We start from the raw sequence: 27,282 nt of genomic DNA, 5'->3' as shown, positions 1-27,282 counted from the left end.
CTCTGGAGATGGAGTGCCTTAGATCCATAGTTGTGCTGGTGAATGATGTGGTTAAGGTGGGGTGTTGTGCCCACAAGGCCAGTTGAAGTGCCCAGTATTGGTGATGCTGGTGCAGAATATTCCCCTTGGGCAGGGCAAATGCTGCATATCAGCTTGTTTGCACTCCCCAGCGGAGTCTGCATTCCAGGCAGGAAAACCTGAACTGCTGAATCCCAGTTTAGAGCTGGGGAGCAGGGAATGCGTGGGGAATAAACTGGGGTGACTGGCATGGCAGGAAAGGGGGAGAGTTGTGTGGAGGAACTGTGGACTGGCCACTTAAAGCTCAACAATCACGCTGCCTTACTTGATATTTTCAATTCCCAAGGCATATTTTAAAGATACTTGGATTTTATCTTTGCTCTTTGTCTAAATTGGTTGTGTTGGGCAGAAAACCTAGAATAAAACACAGAAGCGCCTCTGTTCTCCAGTTTGCTTCCAAAAGATTCCTGAACTAGTCTTTTTTCCAGCCTCAGTTTTGCTGGAGGCTAATCACCACTCCTACTCCCACCTCTGGTGGTATTCCCAGGATGCATAATTCCCAGGCTGGTGCCTGTGAAAAAGTGGGGAAAAGTCACTTTATTTCTTCTTTCAGTTGTGGCTTGTTCTTCTGAAAGCCATGCCTTGGAGAAAAATGTCCCTTGGAAGTGTAAGGCTAAGATTGCCTGTAACAGCTGTGACATGGAGATAGATGGAAGCAACCAGGAAAATGAAGCCACTTGTGTTCAGTCCCGGACAGCCAAGTAAATAATTGTAGGACAAGCCAGCAGACAAAAGAGCTGGCTCAGCTTATGGCACGGGGGCGGTGGGAACCTTGTCAGCACAGAACAACAAGGGAGTGGAGGTGCTTGTCAGGGAATTGCAGTCCTGAAAGAATAGCTGGGGGGAGTGTGCTCAGCTCGCTCCTCCGACTTGCTGGAATCCCCTGAAATCCATCACGGCTCCCGCAGCCTTGCTGGAAAAGGGTGTTGGGTGCTGCCTGTCTTGGAAGAAAAATGAGGGTTTAATTCCACAGGTGCAAATGTTGGTTTTGGTGGATGGTTGGGTGTGGGTGCTCACATCGCTCAGTGATCCCTCTGGTTTCCTGGAAGGGCTGTGTAGGAGAGACAGGAGCACAGGCACTGGCTTGGTGCTGCTGGCTCCTTTCCCACCCGAGCAGTGTTGTCAGGCTGTAACTACAGCACACACATTCCTGCATGGAACGTAAAAAATAAAGCCAGGGTTTCCAGGCCTTCTTCCATGCAGCAAGGGAAGTGTCCACAAAGCAGCCAACAGACTTCCAGGGAGTGGTTCGTGGTCTGGTTTTCGGGGATGTCTCACAGTAGATTCTCAGAAATCACCAGTCACTCCTGAAAATCCTGACCTAACTTTTACAAAGGTCACGGTGTTTATTAAGATAAGTCAGCTTAAAATAATTACCGTGCTTTTGCTCCAGGGTCCAGGAATGAGTGGCTGGGATTCCATAACCTTAAGTATGTGCCTCAAGTGGTGTGTGTGGAGTTATTGCTCAGGAGATACTCGTTAATCCAGGCAGGGGCAGGTCCCAGGAATAAAAAAGTGGCATTTCACACTGTGCTTTTTGCCTTGTGGTTATTTCAGATATCCAGGGCCCGACTCAAGGTTGGATTTTTAGCTCCCTTTGTGTGTCACTGGGTATTTTTTCTTTTATGATGTACTGGGAGGAGATTCTTCATGCATAGCTGGTATTAAATATTTGGTTTCTCTTTTGCTGTGAGGACAGATCTGAATTCTTAAATCACCAGTTGCTGCTTCTCTTGAAATTCATGATTTAGGTTCAGGTCTTCATCTCCAGAAACAATTCCATAGGTGTGTTATATTGCAGTGGCTATGCTGGATCTGGAGGCAGGAAAGTGAGCTCATTTATATCCTGAGGAAGATATGGCTCATTTTAGGATTTATTCAGGTGCTAAACTTATCTATAGGAATAGTGGCAGCTCATCTCCTTCAGTGCCAATTTGTAGGAATTGAAGCTGATGCTGGAGACAGGAGGTGGTAAGAGCTGGAATGTGTGGTTTTCTTGCACTTGTGTTTTTCTCACTTCAGGGTAAATAAGTGACTCTCAGTGTGGCAGTGAGAATTTCTCTTCCCACCCCATACAGCACTGAACAAATCTTCTTGTCACTTAGGTTTTAGATGATTCCTCTGAGTATTTGTGAATAGGAGTCATTCACAGAGAGTCCAACTTTTCCTTAAGGATGAGGAAGCAGATTCCTGTTTGGCAGAGAATTGTGTTTGGTGCCACAGTTACCAGGTCATGGGAACACACGAACGAAACTTAATAAAAAAGGCAATTAATCAGTTTAACTTCAGCCCATTCCTTTTCTTTCCTTCCCCATCCTCCCTGCCATTCCTGAAATCACTAAAATGTTTTCAAAGCCCGTCTTTGAAGCTCGTGGATGTTGAATTGAGCTCTGTTATTAGTAAAACTGGGAAGGGTTGATTCCAATTCCAGCAGAGCTTGTGCAGGCAGTAATTATAACTTGGCTCCCTGTGCTTGAGAACTTGCAGCTCAGGGCAGCAGCCCTGATCTTATCGGCGTTTTGTAGTACAACAGTTTTCTTTATAATAGCATCTGTTTCACTTCCTAAGGCTTAACTCTACCCACAAAAGGAATTTCTGTGGATTCTCTGATAATCCTGAAATTGCTGCCCCTGTACCTTTCCATTGACTCGGTGCTTTCAGTCAACCCATGGGGTAGGGGAGGGGTTTTCTTGTTCACTGCAATGATCAGCCTCGCCCCTAAGTGGATATTTCAGCAGATTCCTGGCCTAAAGCCTCTGTCCAAACTGAAGCCCTGTAGCGAGGAGGTGCAGAAGGAGTTCGAGTTTCATGCCAGAAGTTTTTATTCCTCTTGTTTGGAAGGTTTTTGTCCTCCAAAGAATGGGCTGGGCGAGGCAGGGCAGTGTTTGTCATCTCCTGTCTGCTCGGCAATTCAGGATTAACTCTGGGTCTTGAATGTGGGATTGGAAACCAAAATTGCTCTGGACATCTGAGCTTCCCTCTAATAAGATATTCCAGGTGGTTAGGGAGTAATCCTAAAATAGGTGCAGATATAATTGCTCCTGAAGCCAGGCCTGCAGCCTCTTGGGGAGGGGGCGGCCCAGGGCGCTCTGGTGGCCTCTGAGGTGTCTGTGGCACGGGGAAGACTCTGTGGCTCTGCCAGCAGCTTGGGAAGCTGGCCAACCCTTCCCAACACCTCTGCCCTCCCTCTCAGCCTTTGCATCAGGGGTTTGAGCACGTCCAGTGCCACCTCTACCACCTTCTTCTGTGAGAAACCAGGGAAATTCTGAGCCGTGGTAATGCAAGGGCTGTTTGTCAAACATCAGCAAATGCCCTGGATTTGGGTGGGGGGAGAGGCAGGAGTCTCCTCAGGGAATTATCTGCCTCTCTGAGCAGTGTTTTTTCCTTCCTGCCACTATTGCCTGGCTTATACAAAGGTCTTTTAATGACTTGTGAGAATATATTGATTTCTCAGGTTCCTGCCGTTCCTACGGAGGAGGCTGCTCAGCATAGGGTAACTTTTTGTTTTCCAAGCAGGAATGGAAAGGAAGCTTGATCCAAAGCTCCTGCTGAGCTCTCTTGCTGGGCAGAATGGAGCTTATTCTGCGTTTGGAACACCTCTGGAGCTCTTTAGTGATTTACCTGTCCCAGCTGTGCTCAAGTTGCCGTTTGAACCACTGCCGATATTTGGTGTCTCTGGTTGTAGCCTTGGCACAGCCCCAAAGGTTTTGGTGAGTGGAATAGTCCCTCCAGATCCAAGCTGAGGCCTGAGAAAGGGCCTGTTGGCGCTTGTGCTCTGTTCTCTGGATAAACACATCTTTATTCCTGTTGCTGAGCTGACATTCTGTGCTAGCCTGAGGCTTTGCCAGCTCTGCTCCCCAAACGAAACCTGTGCTCTGTCCCCACATTTCCACAGCCCACCCTTGCACTGAGGTGGGTGAGCAACCCTCTCCTTATCTCCTCTGATAGCTTAATGTGGGAATTGGAAGCTGGCTTTAAACCTTTCCAGCTACTACAGGAGGAAATGCTAATACTGTCCCTCACGTTGGATCACTCCGTGTCATGCCAGGTGATATCCATCTCTCCTGATTTTCTGGACATATGGCCAAACACTGATGGCTTCAGCTCACTTTAAGCTCCTTTTCTTCAATGAGGTGTGGGGGAGCATTGCTCCTGTGCTCTCCAGAATCTCAGGATGGAGCTATGGGAAGTAGGGTGCATATATTCTGCTTACTCTCTGTAGCAAACCTTGTCATTCTCTTCTAATTACACTTTTTCTTCATAGAGAACCAGTAAAACTTGTTCTGTTTAACTTTTTAACTTCTGAGGAGTCTTTAATCCCTTTAAAAGTTTTATTCCTGGAAATTATACCGAGTTCAAACCCACTGTCAGGAGCAAATTATCTCCTTTAAGCCCACTTCTTTCTTGTCCCTGTCCTCAAAGATAGCGGAATAAGCTCTCGACCAAAAATTCCCTATGGAAGCAAGTGGTTTGCTTCTTGGAGCACCTATTTTAACACCACAAGCAGTTTTGCTGTCTAGATCTATAGCCAAATCCAAACTTGGGAAGGAAACAGCCAAAGAACAGGGTCAGAAAACTGAACACCTTTGCAAATCCTTTTGCCTTGGAGTGTGTAAAGTTGAGGATGGGAAATATCTGCTGCCTCCTCCTTTCTCTTCCACTGTGTCTTATTCTGAATGTTGTCTTAGGTTTGATCCAAGTTAACAGTCACTGGGGTTTTAGGAGCAGCTGAATGTTTCCATAATTAGCCAAAAACCTGTGGTTTTAATCTCTGCTGGAGAGAGAGACTCCAGGAGAAAGGACACATGGATGAATCCTCCTGTGAACAAAACCAGTCTTCAGATATCTTCCTACAGAGAGAGGGCTGGGAATTGATCTGCTGTAATAAACAGCTGACATAACAGAAGTGGCAATAATCCCCCATTAAATATCTTTCAGCTGATGGGACTCACTGGATAATTGACTTTCCAGCAGGAATTACTGGCTCAAACTAAATCAGCAGGCATTAGGGCAGCTCACTGCAGTGTGTTTGAAAGGGGGAAAACGGAGCTTTGCCTGGCCTTGACAAGAGCTATTCATCTTTGTAATTCAATGTGTATGTCACAGCCAGATGACTCCAAGATTTTGGATATCTGAGCACCTCCCTAATTCCCATGGGGTGGTTTTTGGGGGTGCTGAAACCTCATGCTGTCTTTTCTGTCCTGGTGTTTATCAGGACAGGGCAGTCGAGCCTGCCTTGCCAGGTGGGTCTGGCTCTTCTCTTTCCTTGAGTGGCTCTGCAGGAACTGCTGCACTGGAGCTTTATGGAGTTGATGGTGTAAAGATACTTGGCCATATTTCACCATCGTCCTGGTGCTGCCATGCTGGTTTCCAGCCCTTGGTGGTCATTCCAGAATGATGATTTACCGAGTGGAATAGGCCTAACTAGACTAATCCTTTTAATGTCTAAGAATGAACCTTAATCCAGCAAAGCTGAGCTTTCCATTTCTGTGGGGAAAATCCACATCCTTCCAGGAGTAAGGGTCCTGGCTTGGCAAGCAGCTTTCCAGAGGGATTATTTCCCTCTTTCTGGTTGTAGGTTTGTAGGCAAGCATGGGGGAGGGTAGCAGGGCTTTTCCAAGTATGTTGAGTGTCATGAGGAGAACAGAAAGGAAGGATGCCAGGGGAGTTCTGGGAAAAAAGATGGACATGGGGAGCAAAAGCAGCATCTCTCTAGGTGTTGGACTTCATTACAGCAGAGCACCTGCTAGAGGGGAGCTAATATCCTTCTCTTTAGGAGATGAAGGAACGTGGCTGTTGGAGGTGTTGAGGACTTCCCTCTAGAAAGGTTTTCCTGGCATCAAGACAACACTTTGGAGATAATTTCTGTGGAGGGGGAAAAAAGCCTTAGAGCTGGAAAACTTGCCTTACCTTCAGCAGCTGCCTGGAAGGCAAAATGCCACTTCCCATTTTGTGTGGGTGTCAGAGATCCCAGGAAAACAGGCTGTGACAAATACACGAATGCTCCCCATCTTTCTCGTCATCTTGGTCTAAGCCAGCAGCTGCTTTTGCACATTTTTGTGCCCCAAAATACACATTGCTAGCTTTCTGGGATTGTCCACAAATTCCCTGGGAATCCTTTCATCCTTTCGTTTCTCTCTCTCCCTAGAATGGCAGCGTGACCTGGAGTGATGATGGTGATGGATGCCGAGGAAGAGAAATCTCACGAGACTTTGCCAAGGTCAGTCTGATCATGAGGATTTCAAGGAAGGGGGAACTTCTGGGAATTCTTCCCCTGATCCATGACAGGGGGTGACCACAGAGCCCTCACTGTTGCTCTGTGGTGAATTTGTAAGAAGGATGTTTTGTCCTGCAGCTCTGCCCATGAACCTGCTATTTTGAGCTATTTAGTTGCCTTTAGTCACTGGATTGTAGTTTGAACTAAGAATTAACAACCAGGCTTTTGACTTCTAAAATTTTAGTCCGTATTCTCTCCATCTGAAAGGAGAATATTTCGTTTCTAAAAGCTGCTTAGTCCTGTGCTCATAGATTTGCATGTGGCATCTGTGTGTCACATCAGCTGCAGGAATTCATTTTGGACTGAGCTGGCCCTTTCTGCTGGGGCAGATAATTGTTCTGCAAACACACCGGGGTGTTTTCTTCCCAGAGCTGGGTGAGAAAGGAGAGCTTCCCAGGAAATGAGCCCAAAAAGCCCCCCTCTTCTTTGGACCAGATGAATACCAAGTAGCTTGCAGCACCTACGGGAAGGCTGAAATATGTACTTCCCAAGGAATCTTTGCTTTTCCATCGAGCTGCTCCACAAGAGTAGCTACAACCAGGAAAAAAAATTCCCTGGGGTGTTGCAGGATTGTTCCTCGATGCAAACAAGAGAAGGAATTAAATTCTTCATGTACAGCTTTGTCTTCTGTCTTGTTCTGTATCCCTCTGGATCTTAGAACCTCACTTCAGCCCTTCCAGACTGTCACTTTTTGGCCTCACAGGGTTCTTGATAGCTGAAAATTAGATTTTTTCTATTCCAGAAGTGGTTGTAAGATGACACTCGTGTCTGCCCCTTCTGAAAAATGAGGGGATAATGCTCAAATATAGTTCCTCTCTTTTGAAATACAGTGTCTATGGAACTTTATTTTAATTGCTTGGAGGTTTTAAGCCTTTTGGTAAAAATTATTTCTGCAGCAACTCGATTCTAGGGTGGTTCCTGATATTTTTGAAGGCTTTTGGTTTGTTTAGAGGAGCCTTCCCTTACAGGCACTAGTAGTTATAGGAAAGCTCTATTCTTTCATCTCCTCCTTCAAGGCACTTGGAGTTTAGCACTTATGTGACAATCCTTGAAGGAGGGAATTGTGAGTTTAGGAGGCACTGCAGAGAGGTTTTACCTCTCTGGTGCCACAAAGGTACCACTGATCTGCCCCAAACCACTGTCACCTTCCTTCTGGTTGTCTCCTCTTCCTTTCCAACCTGCCTTCACAGCTTCTGTCCCCTTTTCCTCCAGGTGGCTTCAAACCCTGCTTGCTAGTGGTGCTGTTAACTGAGGTGAAGGTTGGAGCTGATGATCTTGGAGGTCTTTTCTAAGCTTAATGATTCTGGAAATCCTCTTCCCTTTGGGATGTCAGTCTCTGTACTTGGATGAGTTACTGAGGGGCTGAGCAAGGCAGGGTATGGTGAGGGTCCTCAGATTGTCACTGCAGCCCTGGCCACAGAGTTGCTCAGGAATCTTTCCTTGTTTTTCCTCTTTGCCTGTGGTTTCCTTTCACCCCGGCAGTGCAAACACAGATCACACACTGGAAGAAGCCAATATCACTTTATTTTCTCATTGTGGATTGTACCTTCATTTTTATTTGTTTTCCCCCCCAGCTCTATGAACTGGATAGTGATCCTGAGCGGAAAGAGTTCCTGGATGACCTCTTCATTTTCATGCAGAAGAGGGGTGAGTTGAGCATTTGTTTGAACTCAATGAGCAAAATAGGGCAGGGGAGTGAATTCTTCCCTCCTGAGTTTGAAAGAACAAATCCAGGCCTTGAACTGGCAGATCAGGTGGAAGAGCAGAGCTGAGGCTTGAGATGTTTCTCTTGGGAGATGAGGAGTGCAGTAGGAAAGATCTTCTGCCCGGTAACTTAATTCCACAGGCACTATTTCTTTACCCTCCTACCCAAAACTGATGATGTCCCTGCACTGAAGGTCCCCAAATCCCTGAGGACTTTTGAAGCAAGGCTGAGTAGCACTGAGAACTCTCTGGTCTCCCTTTCAGCTGACATGTCTCGTGTTTGATTTCAGTGGCGTGTATGAATGCCTTCACAGCCACTGTCACTGCAGTGACCTGCAAGCTGGGCACTGGGAAAATGGACACCAAGCCACCTTTTCCTGTGGATTCCCAATGTGTCAGCTTTCCAGTTAGGAATTCTGTGTAACGGAGCGCGGAAGTGCAGACTTGCTCATATTTCCTTCCCCTTGCTCCCCTTGGTGTCAGCAACTGGCATCTCTCCCTGCTGCAGGAGTGGGGATGCTGTGTGAAGTCTCTGGGATGTCACACAAGACTCTTTCTGTCCCCTAGTTATCAAAATTCAGTTCCCATTGCAAACTGTTCATAATTAACATGTATTTATATGTGGGGTATGGTATAAAATATTCCTCTCTGAACGTTTGTGGTGCTCTCTTCTTACCCCTCCAAGGGTGCCAGTTGTCTTTTGAACTCTGCATCTTCAGATCTCTCCCTCCAGGAGGCTGGATCACAAGTGGAGGGAGGGCTGTCCAATATTGCTCTTCATATCTATATCCATTTCACCTACCACATAGCTGACTTGTGTGGATTTTTTTCTCTCCAGCAATTTGAGGTTATGCTTACAAGTTATTAAAAATTAAGAGCTGGGGGTTTTCACTGATATTTTTGGCTTTCATGTGCAGAGGCATAACCAGGATTAATTAATTTCCTTGCAAATGTTAACCTGAGCTCCCTTGTTCAGGTAAGGGCTGGTGACTGAGAGACAGGACAACAATCTACAGGGTGTGATTGGCAGCAACAAAAACCTCCAGATGCCTGGAGAGAAATCTGCTTAATACTTCAGTGTCTCCTTCCTATTCCCTTTTAATTATTTATAATTGACACGTTCACAGAGCCAGGGCTGAGCTGGTCACCAGCTGGTTGCTGGAGGAGTTTAGCTTTTAATCAGCTGGGTATTTCCAAGTGTGTTTGTTTTCTGGAGACTCCCTCGTTTTTCCTGCTTGCCAGTAGGCTGATAATGAAATAGAAGAGCTCTGCATCCATGGGGAAGAGATGCTGAGAGCCTCTGCCAGAGGGGCTGGAAAGGTTTGGCCCTGCTCTGGGGGACTGGCTCGAACTCAGGGTACACAAGGCACTTATGGGCCTGCTTTTTACGTGGGCACCTCAAAAATAAAAAGGCAGAAGGACTCTAGGGAGCCAAGTTCCCTCAGGTTGGTGGGAGAACTGGACAGGATATGCTGAGCTATGGGAGGTGGCTTCTCCTCTGTCCTTAATCTGAGCTGTTGTCTTCCTGCAGAAGAAATATTTTGACTTGACATATCTTTTTAGAAGCTGTGTGTCTATTTTTCCCATTCCTTCTCTTCCCAGGGTTTTGGTTTTCTAGCAAGCAGGTGGGTATAGCCACTGTGTCCTGTTTTGAGAGCTTTGCAGCAAAGCTATCATGGAATAATGATAAGGATTCAGGCCTCATTTCTCCTCCCCTTGCTTTATGGGCCAACAAACATCCTAACCCAAGGCTGAACAGCTTCCTTGTTCTGAGAAAACCCCCCCAAATTTGGCTCCAATGTGGGCTCCTTGCACCTGAGAGCAAAGTGCTGTGTTTCTTAGCTGGTACGTGTGAAGAGCTGCTTAATTTGCACCTCGTGTCTGAAGGGGATGGAAAGCAGCTCTGCCAATAAAAACATTGCTGCTGTAAAAACAGGGATTTGCTGCTGTCCAGGAGGAGCCAGAGAAGCGCCAGCCCTTGTTTGGGGCTGATGGATTTGGGGCACAGATCACAGACTGACGCTGAACCAAACCAAGCCCGATGTGAAAGATAAATGAGAGATTTCACAGGAGCTACCAAGGAGCTGGAGGGATGAAAAGGTTTGGTTGTTGGTGCTGCTTTAGGAATGTATCTCGAAATGGGAAGCCATGAAACAGCCTTAATGCAGATCAAATGTGCAGGTCTCCTCTGCCTCTGAGCACAGCAGGTTGTCGCTGAATGACTGCAGCTGCAAGTGATAAAATGGCCCTTCAGCAGCAATAATGATGGAAGAGGGAGATGAGAGGGAAGCTGTAACTCTTCCTTTGTTGGGTGTTTTATTCCTTGGATGTGTTTAGGGGAATGAGTCCCACCATGGCTGTGATTGAAGGGGCAGATGGGGAGAGGAGGGAGCGTGGCTGAAGGGAGTGATTGGTGTGCAGGACTGGCTTCAAAGCAGTGCTGGGACATGTGTCCCCACTTCCACCTTCCCTTTCCTCACTTCTCCCACAGTCTCGCAGCAAAGGTTGTCTTTCCTGGCGCTGAGAAGGGATAAACAGCTTGAGCAGTGCCTTCCCTCCATCTCCATTGCTCATCTGCTGTCTTGTGACACACTGAGCCTTGAGGTTTGGTTTTCAGAGCTGTATTTGGTGCTGAGGCCCTGGCACAGGTTGCCCAGAGAAGCTGTGGCTGCCCCGTCCCTGGAAGTGTCCAAGGCCAGATTGGATGGGCCTTGGAGCAACCTGGGCTGGTGGAAGGTGTCCCTGCCCATGGCAGGGGGTGGAACAAGATGGGCTTTAAGGTCCCTTCCAACCCAAACCGTTCCATGATGTATTTTTAACATCCTGCTGCATGAGGGCACGGACTGAGGATTCCCTGTTAGTGCACTGTGGAGTGAGTTGCATCACAGGCACGGAAGCTGGATTTGTTCCACCTGCCTCTGAAGACACTGCAGGCAGGAGCAGTTTAGTAAGTGCCCTAAGTGTGTCATTCCAGTAACTCGGGGTATCTTGTGTTCCCACATCTTTTGTATTAACTGAAATAATTTTATTACAGAAATGTCGATAGCCAGATGGGCAAGTTCACTTACTCAGCTCAGCTTTGGCATCTCCCACTTTGGAGCAGTGGGATTGTTACGTCCCTGGAAGGATCAGTGATCATGCAAGACATTCCTCTAGAGAAGAGCTTTGCTGGGGAGGAGCTCTGAGCGTGTGCTGTGGTGTATTAGGAAAGGCTCCTTTCCAGGGAAGCTGCTTTGTTCATTTGAAGTCCTGCCTTTGTGAAACCCTCATAAAATGTCTGCAATTGTACAGCTCTACTAATTCTGTTCAAGGTTCCTGTGTGACCCAGGTTTTCCCAGATGGCTTGACCATTCTGGTGCTTGATGTGTACATACATAGAAGGGGCTTTGTAAGCCTGACCGTGTGGTTTTAATGTTTTCCTGCTGTTGTATGCTCTGGCTGAGCATTTTGGATGTGGAAATACAACAAATCCAGGGGATTGACAGCAGCATTTACTGATGGATTCTTTTATCTCTAGGCCAAGTGGTTGTTTATGCAATGTCTGTTTAGGGAATACACTTCATTCTTCCACTGATTCAATTTTCCAGGTTTCTTCTTTTGATCCTCTGGAGATATTTTTGACTCTGAATTAAGCAATGTAGTTCTCTAAACGAGACATCAATAGACATAAATTCTCAGCATCCTTTGCTCGTGCTACCTGCTTAGTGCTGCAGCAAATGCCTCCCTAAATAGCAGGTGATGCTCTGCAGTGGAAAATTCCCACCTGAAACACCGCATAGGTTTCTTCTGGATGGTCCCAACGAACCAGGAAAAGTGTTTTTCCCTGTCAAACCCTTTGATTTGTACACAGCTACATCTCTGCCTCCTGTACTTCCCTTAAGAACCTCTTTGGTCACCTATTCTAACATAGAGTGAGAAAAATGGTGACCTATGTCTTGTGCAAGTGGAATGCAACGGGGATCCATGAAATATTTTAGGTTTTTCCTTTCTGTTGTTCGAAAGAATGATTTTTCCTTAATTTGTAGAGGGAACTGCCATTCTGGTTACATTCTCTGTTCTTTAAGTGCCTGGGAACAGAATCCACCACTGCATGTACTTACACACCTGGAAGTGATGGTAGGATTTGAAACAAGCACAAACCCAAGTGCCTGGGGTCTCCAAACAACATGAATCCAGCTCCTCTGGGAAGGAATCCCATCCCTGAAATAGTGTTCCTTCTAGCATCCCAAAAATGTTGCAGAGAGTGTCTTGATGATCAACCTTAAGTTGGTGACTAAGCCTCCACCAGAAATTGATATTTTGGGTAGTTTACCTGCCAATTCCAATAATTTAAGAACAGTTATAAGCAGGTCTTTCCCATAAGACCCAGATTTTCTCCCTGTTTCTTATACATCAAAACATTCATTACAAGCAGATATGACAGGTTTTTTCTCTAATTTGGAAAAAGCCTGTAAGCTGCCCTTTGCAAAGATCTAAAAAAAAAATCTTTTCTGGGAAAATAAACATTACAGTTCAAATAGTGAATTATCCCTTGGTCTTAAGCTGATGAAAATGGTGTTTTAGAGTGAATATTGCTTTAGCTTCAAAGAAAAATCATACAGCTGTGGCTGTAATTAATGGGAAAATAGTGTGAGGAGTTTGCTTGGTTCTGGCTTACAGGAGATTTGTTTTAAATTTAGTCAGGGTGAGGAATGTTCGAGCAGCTGAAATGTTTGATTGTGAACTGGGTTGGCACTGGGCAGGGTGCAGAGGAAATTAATGTGAAGTTATTGAGTGTTGTTGCTTTGCATCCACCTTTCTGTAGCTTATTCAGGTGATTCCACCTGCTGCAGGTGAGGATCCGAGTCTCAGGTGCTCCTCTCTGGGTGTACAGAACTGAGTGATGGAGTCAGAGGCATTTTTTTCTCACTTCCCCTGCAGACTGAGGTGTTGAATTTTGTCACGTTTCTCCAACCCCCCAAAACTGGATGTTTGTGTCTCAAATCCTGCTCTTCTCAAGTCCTTTCTTACACTGAGACTTCCTCTTCCCCCCTCAAATTTAACATCACTTTTTTAAATGATTAATGAACTCCTGCAGAAGTGGCTCAGCACTCAAGAGATGACCCTGCAGATATCCAGGTGTGTTTCTACCTCTCCTTGCCTGGAGAAGAAGAGTTTTATCCCCGTGTTTCTGAGGTCGTCCATGTGGAAACCCACCACCACTCGCACGGGGGTTCAACATCTGGTGAAGAAATTGGTACTGTGGAATATATTGGACCCAGCTGGGCACAGGAGAACAAATCTCCATGGGATCTCTCTTCCAGGGGAAGGTTAATGTGGCTGGAAGCCTTGGCTAATGTGAGCAGGGCACTGGATGCCAGTTAAGGAGCCGAAATCTGATAAGGGACTGCCGAAATTCGATAAGGGGCTGCTGTCAGCCCCACTCAGGGAGGAGGGAGGGACTGATGGCTTTGAAGGGGTGCAGATAAGAAGTGGCCTCCTGTCAAATAGAACATGATTGATTACCCTCTATCCTGGCTCCCGCTTGGATAGAAGTGTCTAATGGGCTGCAGGCTCCAGATCAGGTAGTGACATTCCTGTTGGGAGGTGGGAATGCCATGCCCAGAGAGGCGGGAGATCAGCTGTGGCACAGCAGGGAGGAGAGAGGTGTTTTCCCTTCTGGATCCCCTTTGCTTTTTATTCTAACTCTGAGTGAGCCAAACCAACAAATAAAACTCAGGCAGCTGGGGTGGCTGAAGCTCCAGCTTTGCCTGGAGCCAGCCAGGATTTGTCCTTGGAGAGGTATTCAGGCAAACCAGGAGCTGAGGCAGCGCAGGGTTCAAGTTGATTTGCTCGTGTTCAACACTGTAGAAGTGAATTTTCCCTCTGTTTAGCCTGGGAGATCATAGACACCAAGTAATTACTCTGCCTCTCTTCAAAGAAACATGAAGTTCTCATCAAGATTTGGTTCAATATTATTTTAAACCATTGTAGACTTTTCCAGTTTCCTGGGGAAAACTGTTCCTTTTGGCTATCTGATATTGTTTCTCTTTGGAACATATTTAGAGTGGAAAGAGCAGCTTTTTCTTTACCTGTTACAAGTTGTGGCTTAAAAATGCTCCTTCTATGCCCATTTTTCAATCCAGAACATGTTTTATTGCAACTTAAATGTTGCTCTGCAGAATAAATATTTGGGATTCTTACCCCCTTTGCTCCTTACTATAAAATGGACACTTCTGGAGGTAAATTGGATAGGAAAAGAGGAAGGTGATTGGAAAAGCAGTGCTGCAGGATGGATGTAATTAAATGTTCTTTGTCTCCTGCATGCAGGATGAGTCATGGCTTAGGCTGCTTGATGGTGGCCCTTGGAAGGGAATCTCCATCATGGAGGACTTGGAAAGCCAAGCAAACCCCTGAAAAATTAAAGGGAACTTATTTCCTATAATTTGGTTAAAAACAGCCTTTGGGGCAGTCTTCATCAGTCTGCATCTTCAGGTTGAGATCTGACTCTGAAGTCTGGCTAAGAGAGGATGAAGAACGGGAAAACAAACCCCCTTGGGCAGCGTGGTTGGATGGGTGAGGAAGATGATGGTCCAAAGTTTAGTCCCTCAGCAAGGGACAGCTGAGTGAGGGAGCAGAGCCTGCATATGTCAATGGCTTGGCCAAACCCCCTTCCCAAGGAGCTGGTTCACAGGTGTAAAACCAGCCATTCCAAGGTTTTCTAGGGTTCACAGCTTCCTCAGCTGCTTAAATAGCTTTTGAAGAGTGAAAATCAAAACAGTTGCTGCCTTTCCAGAGCAGGGGACATTGAGGCCTCTCCAGATAAGCCCTTGAGGCTTCTCTTCCATCTGCCTGGAACAGAAGAGGCTTTTGAAGGGGTGAAATTCCCTTGAAGGACAGAGATGTTTATAGCTACAGTCAGCCTTCCTCCAGGAAAACTCTTTATTCCAGAAGTCTGAATTGTAGCCACAGCTGTCTTTCTCCTCAGAAAACCAGGAGCCTGTGGGCTATGGGATGACTTCCCTTCCAGAGTTTGCCTGTCCAAGAGTTTGTCTTCCTGAGGTCCCCCATCAACTCTGCATCTTTCCTTTTCCAGTGGAAAAAGGCTCCTTGTGCCCCCTGTTTGACTGATTCCTTGCAGGAATGAGCCAAGGTACGTAGCTCAGGTTATATTAAAAGGAAAAAAAGTTGTTTTCTGAGAAAACTAGGAGAGGAACCAGTCATCCTCCTCTCCCTCCTGAAGTCAGGCAAGGCTTCAGGCATACAGAATTTCTGAGAGCTGGCAGGAGAGGGAGGCTTGGAAGTACAGTAAAATGAGTTTGCCATCAAAAGGCAACAAGTCTTATGCTGTGCCCCCGGCTGCTGACCTTTCCCTCTGGAATTCTCCCCTCTGACCTCGGGATCATTAATCCTGATGCTGCCAGATGACAGTAATCCATCATGGCCCCTGACAAGCCTTGCAGCCGCCTGTGAAAGGATCCGCTCGGCTTCAGCATCCAATCGTCCCATGATACTCGTTTTTCAGCCTTTCCTGTTGGAGCAGTGGGGGTTTCCAATAAAGACTTTATCGCCTCAGCTTTCCTCAGAGAGGGCTGGGGGGAGGAGAGATCCGAGGAAACACTCAGCCACGGCCTGCTCTGGAAAATACAGAGAATTTACCAGGTCCAAACCCAAAATCATTCTGTGCCCGATCTGGGCCTTGTTACTTGGAGTAGCGCTACAGGAAAGGATGGAAAGGAAATTATTCCATCTACGTGCTCAAGTGGAAGAAGGATGGAAGTAGTTTTGTCCCTGCTGTAGTTTCTCCTCTGTGTAAGGAAATGTTATGGGGGGAAAAAAAAACCTAGAGGTTTTCTTAGTTGATAAATTTATATGCTGTGTATAAACATATTTAGCTTAATCTATAAATCTGTATTTCTATATAAATATCTGTTAGGGGAGTTTATATTTAGTTTACAAATGAAATTTCAGGACACTTTGGCCTTGTTCAAAAGCAAACCTGAGGAAGGGAAGGTGCCCAAGGGCTGGTGAGGTGGGGAGGTCAGATCTCAGTGCTGTTCCTGCTCCACCTGGAGCAGGCTCTTTGGAAATGTTTAAACCTTTATTTCCCACTTATGTAGATGATGTTTGTGCCTTTCACTGGAGCATTTGGATAGATATACTCTGTGTGTTTTTCCAACTGCTGAGCTGAGGGAGTCTAGAGAAGAGTAAAGGTGTGTTTGGGATAAATGCAGTGTATTTAAAAGTGAATATTTCGTAATACTTCTGTATTAGCAGCTTGTTCGCCTGAGGAGCTTTATCCATGACCTTCCCTTTCACTCTCCATCTGGTCAGTGTCCAAGGAGAGCTGGATGAAAGTCCCCTCCATACAAGTTAATGCTATTCCCTAAATTGGATTGGGGAAAAGTGGGTGGCTTTGAGGGTGGCACCAAGTTGCTGGAGGCGTGGGGGGGAAAGGGACTCGATGCTGCCCCAGGGGAGTAAAGGCTTTGCAGCTTTAATTAATTAACGAAGGGGCGTTTTGGGGGTGTAAAAGCCAGCCCTGGCTCTTCCTGGAGACCTCGGAGGGAACTATTTCCCTGTTTTCCCTTTGGGTGTGACTGTGGTTGCTGGGGCTCAGCTGATGAATGATAACTTGGGGCCGGTAACATGATCGTTCCCAGCGCTCCGCGGGTCCTCTGGGGCTGTCCCTGGGCTCTTCATCTGCAGTAACAACTCCGAGACAAAATGGAGGCTCCGCAGAAAACGGAGCAAACTGAGGCTTTTGGGGGTGGCCAGCTGGGATGGATGGAGCCACGGAGCGTTCAGAGGGTTTGGAAGCACCTCCACCTCTATTCCCCCAGGGAGCGGTCACCTCTGAAATGCAGGAGGAGGATCTGCTGCAGCTTGTGGAATTACTGCTTTGTGGACTTTCTGCTGTGGGCAGGGAAGGGGTTGTTTGGACAAGGACATATCATATAAAATGATATGAATCTGGTCAGGTGCTCCTGATGTTTGCTTGCGCTTTAAGAGTTGTAACTTAGCGGGATTTTCAGCCCTTTAGAGTGAAAAAATTTACTTTTTTATCCACCATCTCATTAACGTGTGGGAATTGGCACCATGACCTAATGCCTAACAGGCTTCCAAAAGAAAAGAGAGGGAAAAAAAAATCCCACTTGGATGTATAATGAGGACATCTGCAGAGCTGAGCTCCTTTTCACTGAACAGAATAAAACCCATTTATAAGGGCCATAAACTCCTCTGCTCCGGGGCATTAAGCGAATCGCTGGCTGAGGAGCAGTGGCACAAGCCTCCCCTGTGGATTGGGTATTCCATGATTGTCCATTACAGCCCTTCCCAGGCTTTCCTGTGAAGGCTGGTGCTGACCATTGTGGGAGACAGGATACTGACCTCAGATGGATGGCTCTTTGATCCGGGACAGTATTTCCTAGGCAAAATAAAAGGGTTGCTGCATCAGCTTTTTTTCCCCCCTTTCTTCCTCTCCATGCCTAAATCTCATTAATTTGACTTTTAGCACTTTGAGGAGCTTCTAAAGGGGCACTAACAGGTTAAAAATCAGATTCTCTTTTCTGTTAATCCAAAAGATGACAAAACTGAGCGGGAAAGATAGAGCTGGTTCCCTGTCCTGCCCTCAGAAGGACAGAACAAGACCTTGGTTTGGGCTCCAAAAGGTACTGGGATGCTTGGTGCTCCTCACAGCTGCTATGTGGCCTCATCAGGGAGTTATTTGGGAACATTTTGAGGGAAAAGGAGAGTAGGAGGATATAAACACTGTGTGAGCAGCCCTTTATTTACCTGTCAAGGTTGTAGCAAAAGGTTCTGCACGTGACTGTGAGGGGGGGTGGAGATGTGTGGGGAAGAGATGCTCTCTAGTATCATTTATCCCTTTATTTTGCTGTTCCCAAGCAATACAGAACAACACATCCTGGGGAATAAGGGAGCTGAACCCCAACATGGAGTTGCCTGGCTGCTCAGCACCTTACTGAGCACAACCAATACAGATTTTTATCTGAGATGGCCCTGAGCTCATAAAACTGATCCCTCTGTGCCTCAGCCCCAGGATTGAATAGTCCCAACTTCCCCTCTTTCTGTTTTAGAAGTTGCTCGTTGCTGTGGGTTATTATTGGTCTGATAATTGCTTTTGCCCACAGGAAAGGATCTTTCATGGAAAGGATGTGCCATGTAGCTGCACTTCTCTGCCTCATTTACTCGCTCATGCAGAGGCCTCAAGCCAGGCTGCAAACAGAGCTCCTGGATTTCCTATTGGAAGGAAGATCAATAGCCCCAGCCTGCCAGTTTTCTTGGCCTCCTTTTCTCCCTGACTCCATGCTCCTTTCCCTGCTGTTTCCCTGCAGGAACTCCCATCAATCGGATACCCATCATGGCAAAGCAGATCCTGGACCTCTACATGCTCTACAAGCTGGTGACCGAAAAGGGAGGGCTGGTGGAAATCATCAACAAGAAGATCTGGCGGGAGATCACCAAAGGCCTTAATCTGCCCACCTCCATCACCAGTGCCGCGTTCACCCTGCGGACACAGTAAGTCAGGAGGGCTGACAGCAGGGATGGCCTGGGCAGGACCAGGAGCTGGGCTCCTGGGTGTGGATCCAATCCCTTGCACTGCCCTCTTTTTTGCCTCTTCAGAGTTTAAACTCCTCAGGGCATGGAGGGTCTTGTCTGTCTCTGAAGAGCACTTGGCACAGGGAGGAAGGAGAGAGGGAGACAGACCTCCTGATTTTGGGCATCAAGTATGAGCCTGATCATTTCATGTGTGTTAGCACTGGAAACTTGGAATTTAGCAGTGAAGATTGCTTTTCTGAGCTGCAGTACTCGATTGGGGAAGAAAGAAAGGAAGAAAAAGTGGAATAAGCATCAGAAAATAACCATGAAAGTAAAATGCCTGAAAAATTATGCAACAGGGCAAAGCTGTGCTTTAGCTGTGAAAGGCTGGACTCTGGGAATCTGCTCTCAGCTCTTATGGGTTTTTTGGGAGTTATTAGAAACCCCTGAGTCCCAGAGAGGGAAGCTCTTGCCATTTCCTCAGCCTTTGATACAGCAGGCTGTTCCTGCAAACCTGTGTGCTAAAGTGATAAGGTTTGGTGCTGCCCAGTACAAATGACTTGAATCAAGGGCAATTCCTCAAACTTCCTTCCTTGAATTACATGTTGTGGTCTGAGACCTTCATTCTTAGAAATTTAGATTCTCGACTGTAAAGGACTTGTGGATGATTCTTAGCTGGTATTTTAGCTGTAAAGAACTCCTGGATGATTCTTTTCTGCCCTTGTGGGTGTAGTAATATATATTCATGTGTTTTCCTACAAACATTGAGTTGAATTCAGGGTTTTAGCTTTGCCCAATGCTTATCACAGCAAAGGCTCCAGATCCACCAAGAACCTCAGGCTGAGAGTCTTCCAGCCCCCAGTGCTTGTTTCCATAGCCTGTAATTCCATGTTCTGCTGAGCAACTGCTGGAGTTTCCCTGTGCTTCCCTCTCCCCAGGTACATGAAGTACCTCTATGCCTATGAGTGTGAGAAGAAATCCCTGAGCTCCCCGGCTGAGCTCCAGGCTGCCATCGACGGGAACCGGCGGGAGGGCCGGCGGCCCAGCTACAGCTCCTCCTTGTTCAGCTACTCGCCCACCACCTCAGGGCCTCCCTCCCTCCTGTCTCCCCCCAAAATCCGCTTCCCCATCATCGGCGTGGCACCAGGCAGCGGGACCAGCAACCCTCGGGTGTCTCCAGCAGCAGCCATCAGAAAAGGTCAGCTACTTCTGCTTGCAGTTGGAGGCACTGAAACACAGTTATCAGGGAATCACAGAATCAGCTGGGTTGGAAAGGACCTCCGAGATCATCAAGTCCAACCCTTGATCCAACCCCACCGTGGTTACCAGGCCATGGCACTGATGCCACATCCAGTCTCATCCTAGAAAGCTCCAGGGACGGTGAATCCACCATTTCCCTGGGCAGCCCATTCCACTGTCTGATCACTCTCTCTGTAAAAAATTTCTTCCTAATGTCCAACTTAAACCTCCCCTGGCACAGTTTAAGACCAAGCCCTCTTGTCCTACTGCTGGTTCCTGGGAGAGGAAACCAACCCCTGGCTACAACCTCCTGTCAGGGAGTTGCAGAGTGAGGTCTCCCCTGAGCCTCCTCTTCTCCAGGCTGGACAGCCCCAGCTCCCTCAGCCTCTCCTCACAGGACTTTGTGCTCCAGTCCCTTCACCAGCCTCATTGCTCTTCTCTGGACCTGCTCCAGCACCTCAATATCCTTCCTGAACTGAGGGGTTTCCATTTTATCCATCCAGACTGCTTTGGATTTGAGATTAGTGGGATTTGGGTGGCTCGGAATGACCTGCCTGTGGTTTAAACCCTTGCATGAGGGACTGAGTGACTCTCTCCTCCTTTTCCAGGTGACGGAGTGCCCTTGACTGTGTCTATGCCAAATCGTATTGCTGTGCCAGTGACCTTGAGTAGCCAGCAGGCAACTGTGGCAGCAAGAACAGCCACCCTGGAGCAGCTGAGGGAGAGGCTGGAGTCGGGAGAGCCTCCGGAGAAGAAGGTCTCACGGACGACTGAGGAGGAGCAGCGGCTTGTCCAGCAGGCTCTGCAGCGCAACCTGTTCAGCATGGCACGGCAGATCCCCATGAAGATCAAAATCAATGGCAAGGGTGAGCAGCAGAGACAAAACACAGACAAAAAGCCCTTGGAAACTGGAGCAGGGAGGGAAACGCTTCCAGTCTGGAATGTCAGACACACGGGCTGGGTTATCTCTCAGGGTCCCTGGCAGAGGGCGCGTCAAGAAGGTGTTAAAGTGGAACACAACAACTGCAAAGCTGAAGTGTGGCAACGTTTTGTTGAGCTTTGCTGCTGGTTGTATTATCCAGCCTCATCTGAATCCAGCCTGGATTCAGAAGGACCTTTGCCATGTTCACAAAGCTCTGCATCCAAGCTGATCAAACCCACCTGACCCACCCAACGAGACCCTTTCTCCAAGCTGGTGACCTCCTGTGTGCAGCACAGCAAGGCTGCTCCAGGGCTCAAGCTCTTCCACCTCCACAGAACTTCCACCCTGTTAATTGACCATGGAAGTAACAGCTTGGTACAGGTCTCCAACTGCAGGAGACTGGGAGAGAGATGCCCAGCTTTTAGGAATCCTTTCCCAGGTGGGGTGAGGAGGCCATACAGACCTGTGTGTCTGTGCGGGGCCCTGCGCATCCCAGGGCTTTTAGCAAGGCAGGTGATTTCTGCCCACATCTGCACAGCCTCAGGGCAAAGAACTGCTGGCAAGGCTGGGTTAGGAGGTCACATCCAAGCAGCATTCATGGCCTGGGAAGTGCTCTCCTGAAATGCTTTGGAAAAGGGGACTCACCCTGGAAAGGTCACTCATTGCAATCAGTACTGTGATAGAATGGCTTCAAAAGTTGATTAATGCCCTGACTCCCTTACCTGTCCCGGGGCTGCACCTCACCAGGCAGGCAAAGCCTCTGTCCCAGCAGCTGCTTCTTCCAAACCTTTTGATCCTTTAAAATTAAAGGCCTCAGCTCCCTACTAATTGTATATTTGGAAGGAGGCACAAGGCCAGGCCAGTTTGGCAAGGCTTAGAAGGGAAGAGGTGTTCTTGTTCTAGCAGTGCTGGTCAGTGCTTTTTTGGGATGCTTTGCTAGAAATATAGATGGAAAAGGGTAAAAGTAGATTCCTCTGAAGCAGCAGCAGCTGGGATTGGGACTTCACAGTTCCTGTCAGCTGTGCATCCACCTAAATTTCACATCACAACTGAAATAGTGAGTAAAAGGGAATACAAATTTTATCAAGTAACGTTCATTCCCTCTAATCTCACTTTACTTTCACCCTGAACTTCCTAAATCAAAACAGAGGGAACAATTTTAGTCCTTACAAATAGTAACAGGCTGAGCCCTGAGGATTCAGGGATAGTATTCCCACCTTTGTGAGCTGACTGCGGGCAAGGCTGTCCTGTCTTTCGTGCCCTAATTTTCCCAAGTGCACAATTAAAATCATAATGTGCTTTGAGAAGTGCTTTTGATAAGCACAGCATGAGCTTATCACGGCTTGGTAACAACATTTAAGTTAAACCTTAAGAATGAGGAGTTTTTAGGGGGGAGTGGCCTTGCTCTCCTCAGTGGAGGAGCAATCCCGTAATCCAGGCTCACTCGTTATGAAGTGCTTAGGTTGGAGTTTCAGAAGGTTCTGGAAGAGTTTGACATTCAGCTCCCCTCAAACATCACTGCAAACTCAACCCCTGCTCTGCATTGATACTTCCAGAGCTGCCCATCACCCTCCAGGCTGAGATATAGGAAAAGGTCCCCAGATTTCAGGCCGAGTGGACTGTTTCCTGGGTTTTCCCCTCCCTCCAGTGGCCGCTGGAGCTGCTGCAGTCCAAGCACACCAAGTCACAGCAGCTCCCTGAGGAGTTGAGAACTAGGCCTGTGCTCCCAACAATGGCCACAGTCCAGCTGATTTAAGTATGGTCTTGTCTCATGTGCTCTCAGCTCTTTCCTGGGAGGGGAACATCAATTTGGCCTTCAGGGAAAGATTTCCAAACGCCCGTGAGCTCCCAACCTCCCCCCAGCTCACACCAAAGCACTTACACACTTTTATAGAATCCCAGGGTGGTTTGGGTTGGAAGGGACATTAAAGCTTATCTAATTCTGCCCCCTGCCACGGGCAGGGACACCTTCCAGTATCCCAGGTTGCTCCAGGCCCCGTCCAACCTGGCCTTGGGCACTTCCAGGGATGGGGCAGCCACAGCTTCTCTGGGCAACAGAAATAATAGAACGTGGACATCACATGGGGACTTCCTCTCCAAAGAGGGGACAAAAGGAGGGCTGTGGTCACTTCTGGGGAGCACAGGGAACAAGATAGTCACTCTCTAACTCTGCATCTCTTCTTTCCTGGAAGAAGACAAGCCCGACTCGACAGCAGCACTGAACTTGTCACCCAACGGCATCGGGAGCATTAACATGTCTGTGGAGATCAACGGCACCACTTATGCTGGTGAGAAACCCCTCCTGGGAAAGGGAGAGCCAAGCTGGGGGAGCAGAGTGGGAAGTGGAGGGGGCGATGTGTTCCCAGGGGCTGGGCTTTGCCAAACTCTGGGATCTGTCTGGATCAGAAGGTGCAGGAGGAGGTGATTTCTCTTCTCTGTTTTGGGCCTGGCCAGGATGAACACCCTTGCCTTGGTGTTAATATTTTTAAAATGTAAAGGGAGGGTTTTCTATGAAAGTGTTAATAGGAAAGCACCTCTTCTCCTGAGGAGCTGCTTTACTCAGCATTTCCTCACACATATCTGGCAAGCAGGAATTGTCCCCTGTACTCTGCTCGAGCAGTTTCGCTTCTGCAGGTCACACCTGCACATCCTTGAGCAAATCCCAAGTGGGAGGCCTGGCTCTGCCATGCAGTGGAAGTTGCTTCTCTCCTCCAAAGGTGTATAAGCTGTTTGGGATCTGTTTTCTGTAAGGACAACATCCCTGTGACAGGCTGCCAGACCAAGGAATCCGTTCCCTGATTAGCATGGAATTCTGGTCTGGCTCTGAGCCTTCTTGTCGTGCCCTGAGCCTCTCTCTCTTGGGATGGGGTCTTTGGGACTGGATAGCTTTCCCTTTGCTCTGTGTCCTGCCCTTCCCACTCCATCACCCTCCTCTCTGCCTCCCAGGAGTGCTCTTTGCCCAGAAACCCGTCGTCCACCTCCTCGCCGGCTCCAGCACCCACAGCTCCTGCAGCAGCAGCAGCAGCTCCCACTGCTCTCCCAGCCCTACCTCATCCCGAGGAACGCCCAGCACGGAGCCCTCCACCAGCTGGTCTCTCTGATGGGCGGCCCATTCCCTGTCTCACACTGGCCTCTGGCTCCCGGAGCGAGCCGGGAGGGAGTCGCACAGATACCTCATCTCAAGGAACCTGCTTTTGTGGTTGGCCAGCGGCAAGATGATGATGATGATGATGATGATGATGATGATGATGAAACCTTTCCATGCCAGCGAGTTTTTCTTCATCATCTCTTTGTCCAGCCTTTTTTCTTTGTTCTCCCCCTTTCTTCCTCCCTTTTGCTCTTTGTTTTCTTCCTCCTCCTCCTCCTCCTCCCAGGGTTTGCTGTGTTCCTGTCGGGGGTGGGACATGGAGGGGGGGCACGCCTGGCGTTTTTCAATCAGGGATGGGCTCTAGGAGCTGCGGGTTGAGACATGGCTGAGACGTCACCAAGGCAGGTTGAAAGAGCTGGAGTTGGGGCAGGGAAACTCGGTTCTCCTTGAGCCAGGAACCACAAGGACTCTTCCCACCAACCAACTCCGTGTTTTGACAATCCTAAGAGCCGGCGGGGTGCCTTGCCCTGTCCTCCCTTGTGCTGCAGAACAGGCAAACTGCTTGTTTCCTTCCTGCTGTTTCCATATGTCCTCACAGGAGGCTCGTGAGCCTCCTTCCCCCTCTCCACGGTTTTGACATGAGGGGAAGGAGTTCCTCCCTCCCTGCCACATTCAAACCCTCTCCATCAGCTGCTTGGTTCTTGCCGGTGCTGCCTAATCCCTCCTGTTGCCTTCAGGCTTTCAGAAGTTTTAAATGCCCTTGACCTTGCCTGTCTCTCATGAGGAATTCATCCCACTGACCTTTACCCTGACAGCCTGAGCTTGTTGTGGCTCCTCTGATCCTCTGCCCCCGTGACACTGTCACTTGGGTCGATCCAGGCTTTCCTGAGATCAGCCATCTCACTTCTGCCTCCTGAGGTGGCTTCTGGTACCCCTGGAAGCTGCCCACGTCTGTGTGCTGAAGAAATAGGAGGTCATCTCTGCAATCCATCTCGTGGGGGCCACATTGTGTGCGTGGGTGTTGTGGTTAATGTTATACACGTGGGGTTTTGTCTCTGAACAAACCCAGCTGCCCACGCCCCTTCAAACTGCACCTGAGCAGCGAAGACCTTTTGCTCTCCGGGGGAAAGTGGAGAACAGGAAATCAAGCCCTTCCTTGCCCTTTCTCCTCAGACCTCCAGTTGGAAGCAGAGCTGGCCCTGACTCCATAAATCAGCTCCTGCTCAGGTGGCCTTGTGCTGTCCCCCTCTCCTTCTGGCCTTTCCTCAGCCCAGAGGGATGATCCAAACTCCATCCCTCCTGCCTTGGTGACGTCCTTCCCATGCTTCAGGCCCAAGTCAGGTTTTTTGAGCAGATGAAATACCTCAGATATGTACTTGTTGTTGGGTTGGTTTTGTTGGTTTTGGGTTGTTTTTTTAACCTCTTCAGGAAGTATTGGCATATCTTATCGCTTGGTTTTTTAATATGTGGGTTTGCTGACATTGTGTTTGTTTGGTTGTTTGTTTTTGTTTTTTTTTTTTTAATTTTTAAATGTATCACCAAAGACAGAAAGTTAAAACAAGGCTGAGCAAAGCAGCAGTGGTTTCCTCATCCTTTAGGCCAGCAGGAGCCAAGCTCCAGCATCATCCCAGGACATGTGCATGACAGGGGGACAGGTAGAGGCAGGAAAAGAGGGCAGGAGTGATGCTCACTTAGATTTGTTCTTCATTTGGGACACGAGGGTGTCTCCAAAGTCCATCTGATTTTTCCAAGCCCCAGGATCTGTGCCTGTGTTGGTTATCCTGCTACCTGACATCCCGAGGACTGTTTGGGAGCCAGAGGGTGGGAATGCACATGTCCTCAGATGGATGCTGCTCTGAGATGTCCCATCCAGCTGCTTTTAGTTGGAGTAGTGCCCACCCTCTGGGCATGGGGAAGCTGGGCTGATCCCGCAGGCCTCCACAGCATTTCATCCTCACAGACTCCCAGAGGTTTTTCCAGACTCTGGGGCTCAATGAGATTATTTTCTTTTTCCCTTTTTTTTTTTGTTTTCTTTTGATTCTTGTTGTGTTTTTTTTTAATTTTATTTTATTTGGGGATGGGGATGGGGCTGTTTCCTCTGAGTGGGACTGGGGCACTTTTTGCTTTTCCTTCTGCTTTGCTCTCTGGCCCTGGGGAGCAGAGGTTGGTCCGGGGTGGATTCTGTCTCACACGCTAACGTTGTGTTTTCTTGCACAGAAAGGCACTCAAATCACTGAACTGCTTTGACACTACTAGAGTATTAATGTTTATAAGCTTTACTCAACCTAGACTGGAACTAGCCAGGACTAACAGATTGTTTTGTATCCAATTCAGGGAAAGAATCAGGTTGGGATGCGTAACAGATACCTCAGTTAAATAAGCTGCAACAATAAACTGGTCCTTTCTCAGTCCAGTGTGACAAGGACCATTCAGACTGTGAAGAGTTAACCCTTTCCTCTAAGCCTGGCTTTGATCCTGGCAATCTGAGCTCCAGATCTCCTACTGAGCTGCCAGGCTTTGGGGACAGGGTTATGGAAACCAGCAGCAGAGCCGGGGAAGGCTGAGCGAGGGGGGTGGATCCCCCCCTCTGCTCCATTTCATCGATTGTGTAGTACTCAGGGTTTGATACTGCGAGTAGGACTGTTCCTGTGTGAAGTGCTCCGCTTTGCAGTGTTGCTCCATCCTCTCCCAACTCCACACCAGCCAAGGTTTTGCAGCGAGCAGCCAAAAAGAAAACAGCCCCCAGCTTGCTCCAGTGCAGCCACCATGCTCCTGTTTCCAGGGGGAGATTTGCCAGCTGGGAAAACCAAACCAAACCTGCTTCAGGCAGCTCCCAGTTGATGCTGGGAAGGCACAAAAATTGGGACAAGGTGGGGGGGAGAGGCTGTGTGTGCCTGCTCGGCTCCCAAAGTGAATGTGAACGTGTCACACCAAGTCCTTTTGGCCACTGCACGTGCATGTGTGTGTGTGTGTGTGTATGTGCTCCAAAGGGATTGGGATCAGATGTTCTCTCCAAACAGCTGCAGCAGCCTTGCTACTAGTTTTCTTACCTATTTAAAAAAAAAATAATAAAATAAGTAAATAAAAACAAATGTGATAGCCTAGGCGGTGGATAAATACCTCAACGTCTCCTTCCAACAAGTGTCTGTATATGTTGTTGTTGGGTTTTTTCTATCTTACAGGTTATCTGAATGTTTATATTCCAATAAACTTCTACCTCTTCACACCGTGACCCCCAAGCCTGTTCTGTGCCCCTGGCTGTCTCCCTGAATTTTAAAGATTTCCCTTTTTTCGTCCTGGGAAATTATTCCTAGAGGCCGGGTCAGCCTAGCTGAGGTCTGGATCCTTGCCTGGCTTTGGGCTCCCAGTTTGGAGCTGGGCTGGTGGGATGTTTTTAGGGATGGTGGCTAGGAATGAACTGGGTCCCTGTGGGCT

At 48.0% G+C, this 27,282-nt stretch overlaps 1 protein-coding gene across 2 annotated transcripts in view; it reads left to right on the top strand.

Annotated features, from left to right (window-relative positions):
• Window positions 1–27,071, top strand: part of ARID3B (AT-rich interaction domain 3B) — a 32,346-nt gene extending 5,275 nt beyond the window's left edge. Inside the window, exons 3-9 of one of the 2 annotated variants that reach the window (XM_064668517.1) lie at window positions 6,227–6,298; window positions 7,930–8,002; window positions 18,394–18,577; window positions 19,537–19,796; window positions 20,446–20,703; window positions 22,955–23,047; window positions 23,706–27,071. In XM_064668517.1, the coding sequence (XP_064524587.1) occupies window positions 6,227–6,298; window positions 7,930–8,002; window positions 18,394–18,577; window positions 19,537–19,796; window positions 20,446–20,703; window positions 22,955–23,047; window positions 23,706–23,860 (1,095 nt within the window). In that variant the 3' untranslated portion in view covers window positions 23,861–27,071. Of the gene's footprint in view, window positions 1–6,226; window positions 6,299–7,929; window positions 8,003–18,393; window positions 18,578–19,536; window positions 19,797–20,445; window positions 20,704–22,951; window positions 23,048–23,705 lie in introns of both variants that reach the window. The other variant, XM_064668518.1, reaches the window with a different exon arrangement.
• Window positions 27,072–27,282: the final 211 nt, after the last annotated feature.

The sequence above is a fragment of the Pseudopipra pipra genome, chromosome 12, assembly GCF_036250125.1.
Source record: "Pseudopipra pipra isolate bDixPip1 chromosome 12, bDixPip1.hap1, whole genome shotgun sequence".
NCBI lineage: Eukaryota > Metazoa > Chordata > Aves > Passeriformes > Pipridae > Pseudopipra > Pseudopipra pipra.
This window is presented reverse-complemented; position numbering and strand designations above follow the sequence as displayed.